The sequence below is a fragment of the Felis catus genome, chromosome X, assembly GCF_018350175.1.
Source record: "Felis catus isolate Fca126 chromosome X, F.catus_Fca126_mat1.0, whole genome shotgun sequence".
Taxonomy (NCBI): Eukaryota; Metazoa; Chordata; class Mammalia; order Carnivora; family Felidae; genus Felis; species Felis catus.
Genome location: NC_058386.1, coordinates 106,920,346 through 106,930,652, shown reverse-complemented (window position 1 = coordinate 106,930,652; position 10,307 = coordinate 106,920,346). Strand labels below are relative to the sequence as shown.

At 40.7% G+C, this 10,307-nt stretch overlaps 1 protein-coding gene across 2 annotated transcripts in view; it reads left to right on the top strand.

Moving 5' to 3' along the window:
* Positions 1–2,904: 2,904 nt before the first annotated feature.
* Positions 2,905–10,307, top strand: part of AIFM1 (apoptosis inducing factor mitochondria associated 1) — a 33,088-nt gene continuing 25,685 nt past the window's right edge. Inside the window, exon 1 of one of the 2 annotated variants that reach the window (XM_004000889.5) lies at positions 2,905–3,181. In XM_004000889.5, the coding sequence (XP_004000938.1) occupies positions 3,076–3,181 (106 nt within the window). In that variant the 5' untranslated portion in view covers positions 2,905–3,075. The remainder of the gene's footprint in view (positions 3,182–10,307) is intronic. The other variant, XM_004000888.5, reaches the window with a different exon arrangement.

Here is a 10,307-nt window from a genome sequence, read left to right as displayed (position 1 = left end):
TGGCTGATATAGAAATAATAGTTTCCTGCATTATTCTCTTCTGCATTTGTAATGCTCTTGGTGAACATTATCTACAGAAGAGTAGCTATAAAGCAGGGGGTTAGGGGAGTAAGTATTAATTAGTCATACCCCAGTAGGTAGAGTGGAAAGGAGCTCTGCCAACTCACAGCCAGAATCAGTGCTCACTTTCTGAGGGATATAAAAACGTTACATCCTCCTAAGACTATTTACATGTGTGCTTCCACCAAAAACTTGTCACTATGTCTGAGAGTTTATATATTTGTAAGGTAGAAACACTGATTTCTGGCATTATGGTATCTCAAAATGGGCTCCATACCCTAATAAAGAGCGTTTGTTACCTCTGTGGGGTGAGATTTGGGGGGAAATTCCACTTATGTTTTGGAAGTAAGGTTGTTGTGTGTGTCTTGCTTTTGCAAAAAAAAATGATGAAATATAATTTTTCATCAAAGAGATTTTTTAAGTACCTCATTGCATCTATTGCAAAAATAAATGTGCTATACAGCACCTTTTCTTTGTGTTAGTTGTGCATTATTAAATGATTGACTTTCAAATACACCCAGCTGTTTTCATAGGTACCTGATCATCAGTTTGACACTGTTTTCCAAAGCCTCTGTCACCAACAGATATGATTTTGTATTCCATATTTATTATTGTTATTGGCTTTTAGAAATAGCAATAAATATCAATGTTAGGCATTTAATGTATTAAATAAATATAAACAATTTTAACGACCTATTGTGTAATTGGTATTTTCAATATTTATCCCCCAAAGCAGTCCTAGGTAAAAAGTCACCCATTGCCTGCACTTCTGAAAATTATTTTTAATGAATAAGGGAACCCTGGATTATTTTCCCCCAATTAAGCCTGCTTCCTTGGTTAAACTTCCAAAAACGAGGCCTTTGTAATTTCATTCTCTATCCCTATTCCAATAAAAACAATAGGGGCATCTAGGTGGTTCAGTTGGTTGAGCATCTGACTCTTGATTTCAGTTCAGATCATGATCCCAGAGTTGTGGGATTGAGCCGTGCATCAGGCTCTGAGCTGAGTGTGGAACCTGCTTAAGATTCTCTCAGGGCGCCTGGATGGCTCAGTTGGTTAAGTGTCGACTTTGGCTCAGGTCATCATCTCATGGTTTGTGAGTTCGAGCCCTGCACTGGGCTCTGTGCTGACAGCTCTGAGCCTGGAGCCTGCTTCAGATTCTGTGTCTCCCTCTCTCTCCCACTCCTCACTCACGCTGTCTCTCAAAAATGAATACACATCTTAAAAAAAAAAATACTCTCTCTCTCTCTCTCTAGGGGCGCCTGGGTGGCTCAGTTGGTTGAAGCATCAGACTCTTGCTTTCGGCTTAGGTCATGATCCTAAGGTTGTGGAATCAAGTGCCCATGTCGGGCTCCACACTGAGCGTGGAGCCTGGTTAAGATTCTCTTTCTCTCTCTCTCAAATACAAAATAATAATAATAACTTCATCACCTACAAGATTAGCGCCAAACTCTTGCCAGGTCACATCTGGTCCCACCATGTTAGCCTGTCCTTATCTACTTCCTAGTAGGTATTTGAGGCAGTTGTCCCCTGAAAATATGCTGGGGTTTGTTTGTTTTATACCTCTAAGCCTTTTAAACAGCATGGTGCTTCCTTTAAAATACTTTACAAATATTAGTTCATTTAATCTTCAAAACAACAACCCTATGAGATTGGTAGGTGAGGAAAGTGAGGCATAATTAAGTGATTTGCCCAAGTGGTAGAGGCAGGATTCAACCTTTAGGAAGACTGGATCCAAAGTCAAGGAGTGCTTAACCACTAAAAATATTACCTTTGGTCCCAATGTATTAACCCTTTGAAATATCATTCCTCCTCCTCCACTATTTGAATTTTACTACTCATCCTTCCAGACACACTTCAAGAACCACTTGCATGAAGTCCTTCCGTAGCTACTCCATCCCATACAGTTTCTCTTGCTCTGGCTCTGAATTAGTCATTCTTATTACCTAAGTGAGAATTAAATGATAGTATATGTCATCTCCCTAACTAGTGACCACTTTATACTTTTCCACATGCCCCAGAGCCCCTTTGGTAGTACAGTCCAAGTGGCAAGTATTCATTAAATCCTTGCTAAATGAGTAAGTAACCCCAAACCTCGGAAAAGGCACGTTTATATTTTGCATAAAGTCAAATATTATTTCCAATTCAGCTTACATTTCGGAGAGTCAAAACACCTATTTACACTCCACCCCTCACCCTACTATTCCTCCCACAACTCTAAAGTCCTGCTGAGGATTTCTGGGTGAAACACGAACTCTTTTTGCTAGCATCCTTGCTCTCAAGCACAGAAGTCCTAACAGGAAACTATCCGCAGTACCTGGTACAGCATCTAGGACATAAAATTCCACAATATAAAAAAAACGATATGGGGAAAGAGAGCACGGAAGGATTACTTGCAGAAAAAGGGATTGGGTGGGAAAGTGCCAGCAATTTGTAAAAGACGGAAGTTCACTCCGAATCTGGGAAGCCAGGTGCTCTGGCTCAGACCTATGGAAAAACTGGAAGTGGAATACAGCCAGAGAATCCGGAAGGCTTAGTACCTAGTAGTTAGCAGCCTAAAACAGAACAAAATGCGGTGCTATGGCCACGGCAGCAGCACAGGCCACAACTGCCAGGCAAAGTGGCTCCACGGCTCCCTCCTTGGACAGTTTTCCAAACTCGATCAGCGGAACACTTTACCACCAACCCGTTGAAACTTGCAAAAACCTCAGGCCGGGGTCTTTGCAATAGTGCGGGCAGCAAGGTGCATGCGCAAATCTCTCACCGTGCGAGCCAATCGCAATGCGGCGCTGAGAACTACGCCTGCGCAGTAGGCCGACAGTCGCTCTTCCCCCTTCTTCTGCTCTAGCTGGCCTGGGTAACCGTCCAATACTCTCCCGGAGCTGGGAGGAGGAGTCAGCGTGGAGTGCGTGTGAAGGGAGCTGGGGGGAGCGGGCCGGGGCCCACGGTGTTTGACCCGTCGGTCGGTCCGCGAGAAGAAAGGAAAGGAGGAGGTGCAGAGTAGCGGTTGCCGAAATGTTCCGGTGTGGAAGCCTGGCAGCGGGTGCCTTCAAGCAGAAGCTGGCGCCCTTGGTGCGGACAGTGTGCGTCCGAGGCCCGAGGCAGCGGAACCGGCTCCCAGGTGACTGACCCATCCCGGGCAACCCCGACCTCGCAGACCAAGGGCCAGGGTTCCATAAGCTCCCTGTGCCTCGCAGCCCTCCCCCTGCCTTCTCCCCGGGAAAAACTTAACCCACTCACAGCCGCGTGAATTCTGAATGGCGGGATCCAAACCCTGAGTTTCACAAGCCGTGCCGACCTGACCTTCAAGGGCTTTGAACCAAGTAGTCGGGTTGAGGCCTTTTCCTAGGAGGGTTTGCCATTCAGGGATGACAGAACAGCTAGCTGTCTCGTATTGTCCAGTGCCACCTCCCGGCCACCCCTAGTCCGCCTTTTTAGAGCAATGAGGTCAAGTAGACTTTGTCATTTACTGATTGTGAGACTTGAAACAAGACATTTAAGCCCGATGCCTTAGTTCCTTCTGTAAATGAGGATATTACCTGCTCTACTTTCCAAACTCCAGATGAGATCCATAGATTTGAGCGCCCTGTGAAACAGAAGCAGCGCAGTTCAAGTAAGGAGTCGTTCGGTTGTGCGCCAGACACCAGGAGAGTCCTCTCAGAATTAATTTGAGATGTCTGGTCCGTGTAATTCTTGGTGGTCTTTAATTCTTGAAAGAAACAGTTTGCAGGGCACATTGTGTTTGTCCTCCGTGAAGTTGTTTCCCCAAATTTTAGAGCTGGAAGGGATTTTGTGGTAAAGTTCAACCCACTCATTTTATAGATAATAAACCGAGACACAGAAAGGTGAAATTATTTTTCCAAGGTCACATACCTAATTAATAGGTAGAGCAAAGGATAGTTTGCTGGTCTCTAGGCCCCTAATCCACTTGCCACAACTCCACACTGCTTCCTAAATTTGACCTCAAAAGATTAAGAATTCATCTGATTCTCCTTTAGCCCACCTTGCATGAGATATCCATGTACTTATCTGAGCATGTCTTGAGCTTGCTCATTTTCAACCTGCACAACTTAGTGGGGGTAATGAATTATCCACCTGTAAGAGGTGCTGGGTTTTTTAAAATCTGTTTTTGAATGATCACCTGGTGACATTCACATTTGCAATGTAAGGAGTTATCCTCGAGGCCTTTCCAGTGCAGAACCACCTTCTGGGTGCTTTAAAAATAAGATGTGGAAAATATTTCCCTTAGATGGTTAGTCTTTGCAAATGTGCATTTGAAAAGTTTTTCCAGTTGCTATGCCTCAAGAAAACGTTTCCTAATGGGTGTATCTGAGGGCACATCCTAAAACATATTGCTCTTGGAACTTAAAAACCTCTGCTTTAGGTTTTAAACTAATATGCCATCTATGGTGTTATCTGTATGGGTTTTATGCATTGAAATGATAGTGCTCTATGTAAGCTGTACATAAATTTACACAGAAACTTAGGTAAGCTGAAGATTTTCATCCACACTAGCCTTTCAAACTCTGTGTACTTATTTTGTTTAAAACTCACAATTTTTACCAGTACTCTGAAGTTTGACCAAAAGTTCTCATTAAATAAATATGGATTTGTAATGTTAAATTGATTTATTAGATATTTGAAGGTGGTTGGTGATGTTAAAACTACTGAGAAATACAGACGTTTTTCCATTGCATGATTTTGTTTGAAAGCAGTGTGCTGTAGAATATGTTCTGACTTCTTGACATATCCATCCACGTCTTTGTATACACTTATTCTTTGTCCTTTGGCCAAGCACCAGAGTACAACATCATATGCCTTTAGAAATGGGTGGGGTGGGGTTACAATTTCAAAAAGAAATCATATAATTTTAGGAATTAACCCTGTTTCGTTAGCTTTATTATTAATTGTTTATAATCTGGTTTCTTTTTCAAGTAGTAGCATCTGCCGTATGTCTTTGCATAGGTGGAGAAGAGGCGCTCTTTATTTATATGGCAATTTCCCTTCGTTTTTTCCTTTTCTCCTCCCACCCCCATTTCTTTGTCAAGATGTTACCAAACTTTAAACCCACCTTGAAAGATCTCATCCACATCTGTCGCCATTGTCAGATTCATTTTCATTATATGTTACCTTTTGCCTTAAAACCATAATTGCTGTTATTTATTTACTTTATTTGGATGCTCTGCCTCTTTCCAGAAATAATTGAAGGCAGTTAATGGTGACTACTTTATGTCTGCATTCAGCACTGAGGAGCAGATAGGTTAGGTAATGGATATTTTCTGTTCTGTAGTATTTTATTAGGTTACCAAACATTGTGTTGCCCATGTGATCAAACTGATCACCAACCCTTGACCTGAGGGTCAAATGTTTGAACCATTTTTCTCTAATCAGAAGAATTCTCACCTCCTTAAGAAGGAAACTGGACTCCTTGTGGGCAAGGATCTAGAATTACTGGGAACTGCCAAATGACACTTTTTTTTTTTTTTTTGAAGCCCAGAAGATGAGCCGTTCCCCACTCTTTTCTGCTGAGGCAAAGCTTTCCAGAAGAAAAATTTTGGCAAGTCAGCCTTTTCTGCATCCAGTTAATAAGTTATATTGTCTAGGCATTTTCTAACATTTTAAGGGAGTTGCAGCATATTGTAACTTTTTTCTAGATCATGTTTCCAAAAGCTGCCTGGTCTTGTAAATCAAAGAGGGCTGACCCCACGCCTACTGAATGAGAATGTCCTGGAGAAACCCCTGGGGATTTATATTTTAACAGACCCCTTGATGTAATTCTTATGATCAGGCAAATTTGGGAAATACTGTTTTAAGGTTTAAAGAAAACAGACTGAGCAACTTTGAGTCTCTTGTGATTTGTGTTAATCCCATTTTCTGGTACTCAGAATAGTGGCAGCCATTGTCCCTCCTATACTACTGCACTACCTGAGGCCAGGGATTATGTCCTATTTATTTTTGTGTCCTCAGTGCTTTGTACAGTCTCTGGCACGTGGTAAATTCTCAGTGGCAGAGCCCTAGTACTGTGAAGGACTTAACTTTGTAGAACAGAGTTAGATTTCTTTTTTTTGTCCTCTAAATCATTTTTCCTCTGTTGCCTTTCTTCAGAGTGGTTCACACTGCACTGTAGTTATTATTACTATGATTCGTCTAAAATAACAGCAAGGGTTTATGCTAAAGAAAGGGGGGGAGTTGATAAAGGGAAATAGTTGTCGCATTCCTTATAAAGAGATACCTGGCTACAGTGGACAGACCGCGTAGCTTGTCCTGTCTTGTGTTTTATCCATGTCAGAAAAATCAGTTTAACATTCAGAAAATAAGACTCAAGAGCATATAGACCTCTTAATTATTTGAGATTCCAGGTGCCTCAATTATGTGGATGTGTTTCTAGAAAACACTTTCTGGGAGTATGGAAAATGAGATTATGAAATCTACAGAAATGAACTTGCCAATTTAGGTACTATTCTAATGCTAGCCTGTAGGTGTAGTTACTAAGAGCTTACTAATTTATTATTATTATTATTTATTTAAATTAAAGTCAGTAAACATACAGTGTAGTATTGGTTTCAGGAGTAGAACCCAGTTATTCATCACTTACATACAAGACCCAGTGCTCAGGGTCACCTGGGTGGCTCAGTTGGTTAAGCCTATGACTTTGGTGCAGGTCATGATCTCATGGTTCGTGAGTTTGAGCCCCACAACTGGCTCTGTGCTGACAGCTCGGACCCTGGAACCTGCTTCACATTCTGTGTCTCCCTCTCTCTGACCCTTCTCCTCATGTTCGCGCTCTCTCTCTCTCTCTCTCTCTCTCTCTCTCTCTCAAATAAATAAACATTAAAAAAATTAAAAATAATAAAAATAAAAATTGTTTAAAAAAAAAGACCCAGTGCTCATCTCAACAAGTGCCCTCCTTAATGCCCATCACCCACTTAGCCAACCCCCCCCCAGCCACTTCCCCTTCAGCAATCCTCAGTTTGTTCTCTGAATTAAAAGTCTCTCATGGTTTTCCTCCCTCTCTGTTTTTATCTGATTTTTCCTTCCCTTTCCCTATGTTCAGATCTGGCTAAAACTTATTTGCAAAGACTTCTTCAAATTGTTCATTCATTACCATAGAATTGGAAAGAATTTGTGTTTCCTTCCTTCCTTCATTAATACAACAAATATTTATTGAGCAAACACCTACTATGTGTTAGGCACTAAATACAATTGTAACAACAATTCAAGAATTGGGTCCTTGTTTTTAATGTTTATTTTTATTATTATTTTTTTAAATCAACGTTTATTTATTTTTGGGACAGAGAGAGACAGAGCATGAACGGGGGAGGGGCAGAGAGAGAGGGAGACACAGAATCGGAAACAGGCTCCAGGCTCTGAGCCATCAGCCCAGAGCCCGACGCGGGGCTCAAACTCACGGACCGCGAGATCGTGACCTGGCTGAAGTCGGACGCCTAACTGACTGCGCCACCCAGGCGCCCCTTTAATGTTTATTTTTGAGAGAGAGAGAGAGAGAGAGAGAGAGAAAATGAATGAAAGGGGGAGGGGCAGAGAGAGGGAGACATCGAATCTGAAGCAGGCTCCAGGCTCTGACCTGTCAGCACAGAGCCCAACGTGAGACTCGAACTCAGGAACCATGAGATCATGACCTGAGCTGGAGTTGGATTCTTAACCAACTAAACTACCCAGGCGCCCCCAAGAATTGAATCCTTGAACAATATAGTGAATATAGACAACAATATTATAATCAAACTTGCTAAGAGACTAGATCTTAATTATTCCAACCACTAAAAAGAAATGATAATTATGTGATAGAGGTGCTAATTACTGCTACAATGGCAATCATAATATAAATGTATCAAGTAAAAAAATTGAATCCCAAGTATGAGGAAGGAAGTGCTACCTCTCTGTGTGGTCTGATTGCAGAAAATCTCAGACTGGTGTTGTAATGAAAAGGCAAGGAGTAAGTTGGCTTCCCACTTTGGCAGGACAAGTGAAAAGACATGTTTAGTCATGATGTAAAATGTCCTAAAATTTTGAAGCTATGGGGGAGAGGTGTGGGAGTGATTTTATGGGTAAAAGAAGACTGGGGGTGGGAGAATATAAACATCCATCCAATACTTAACACCTCTTACAAAATTAAAATCAGTTGGTAGGTATGTAAAAATGGTTTATTAATAATAGTGTATTACATTTATTTTCAGGCAGTAGTTTAAATGTTAACCAATTGACTTTTTAAAAACTCAATTTACTTCTAAGTGTCTTTTTTTTGGCAAATCAAGGCAAAAACTGCTGAACTTTACCAAATCTACACTCTTAGTTTTATCAGTTTGTGAAAAGCTAGCAAAAACAGAATAAACACTAGTATCATTACCTTAAAACAAACTTGTTATATCTGGATTTAGGATCTTCTAGAGGGATAATCAGCGGAATTTTTTAAAAAGCCACTTATTTTCAATAAATAAACTTATGGTGGAAGTGGGGAACACAACTAAATTCATTGAACTAAACCGCGTGGAACTCTTTCTACCCAGTTTCATTTTCTAAGCTCTGAGAGTTGTCAGTTTCTGCTTCTGGTGCTTAATCATTCTATGGGTTTCTTAAATTCAAAAGCTTGCCCAGATTGAGATAAGCTTCTCCACCCCTGCATGTTTTTATTTTCATGATTTGTTATTTCCAAATATAAACCATTTTATTTCATGTGGCAATGAAGGATTCTAAAGCAGGTAAGAAATAAAAACAGTAAAGAAAAATACATTTTCACTTCTATGGGTGTGGATTTATAGTCTCTTATCTGTAATTCAGAAATCAAAATAGGACTCAAAAAATCAGGTTTTTGTAACTCATTTGCCAGTGAAACCTGACCTGAACTGGAGAGAAAGGCTACTTATTAAATCTTTTGTTCATCCCACTCAGTCAGCTTTGTCAGGGAAACATTAATGTGTGTGACTGTGGGTTGCTGCCCCTCACTGTGCTGAGTGTTATTTACGGTATGGTATCTGTATTATATACTTACAACCAAACAATTCTGAGCTCTGGAATACAGTTTCCCGAGGATTTCAGGTAAGAGACTACAGACTCTGTTTTTACTTTTCTGTGCCCTGAAATTGTGGAAGCAAGGAGGAAAGCTCCATATTTCTACTATGAAGTGCTACAACCAGTGCCCATTCTGTTTGTCTTTCAAAGCCTGGTCAGACCAGGAATCTATCTGCCTCTAGACCATTGGTTCTCAAAGTGCAGGCCAGCAGCATAAGCATCACCTAAGAACCTGTTAGAAATGCAAATTCTTGAGTCCCCATTCCAGATCTCCAGACTCAGAAACTGGGGGTAGGTCTGGCCATCTGTGTTTTAACAAGCCCTCCAATGGATTCTGATGCACATTCAAGCTTTAGAACCACTGCCCTAGATCGGGATCAGCATCGGCAAATGGCAGCCCACGGGCCAAACCCACATGCTTTTGTAGGTATGCCCCTTGAGCTAAGATTGATTTTTGCATTTTTTAAATAGCTGAAAAAAATTAAAAATATACTATTTTGTGACATACAAAAATTATTTAAAATTCACATTTTAGTGCCCATAAAGTTTTATTACAAAACAGCCATACCCATTCATTTATATCTTGCCTGTGGCTGCTTTTGTGCAACATCAGCAGAGACTGTATGGCCTGCAAAGCTGAAAATATTTGCTATCTGGTCCTTTACAGAAAAAGTTTCCAAACCCCTGCTCTAGGTCGGTAGTCAACATGAGGAGTATCAGAAGCAGAGAAGGTTCTGACACCTTCCTTCATTTCCGTGTATGAGAGTTGTTATATTCCTCAGCTAATTACATGGATATACAGAGTTTTACATCAACATAATATTTATATTATTTTGGAGGACTAACAGCCAAGTAGTTGATGGATATTTAAAATTTTGTCATTCTAGAAAATATTTTATAATCTGAAATTATTTAGTTCTTTGGAGAAGATAAATCCACTTAATTTTTTTTCTTATTTTGTGCTTTAGCATTTCCATCTTCCAGGACACATTACCTTTCATGAAAGACTGAACTGTGTCCAGGTTCGATTATGTTGTGGGGTTTTCTTATTTTGTGCAGGATTCGAGCCAGCCATTTAGATTATTCCTTAAGTGGTGGTTCCAGTGAATGTCCCAGGTAGCCTGTAGTTCACTTTTTGTATCTATTCAGTCACCTCTCTGTGTTTACTTCATTTGTGATGAGGATGTGAAGAGAGTAGTAGTAGTGTTTGATGAACTGCC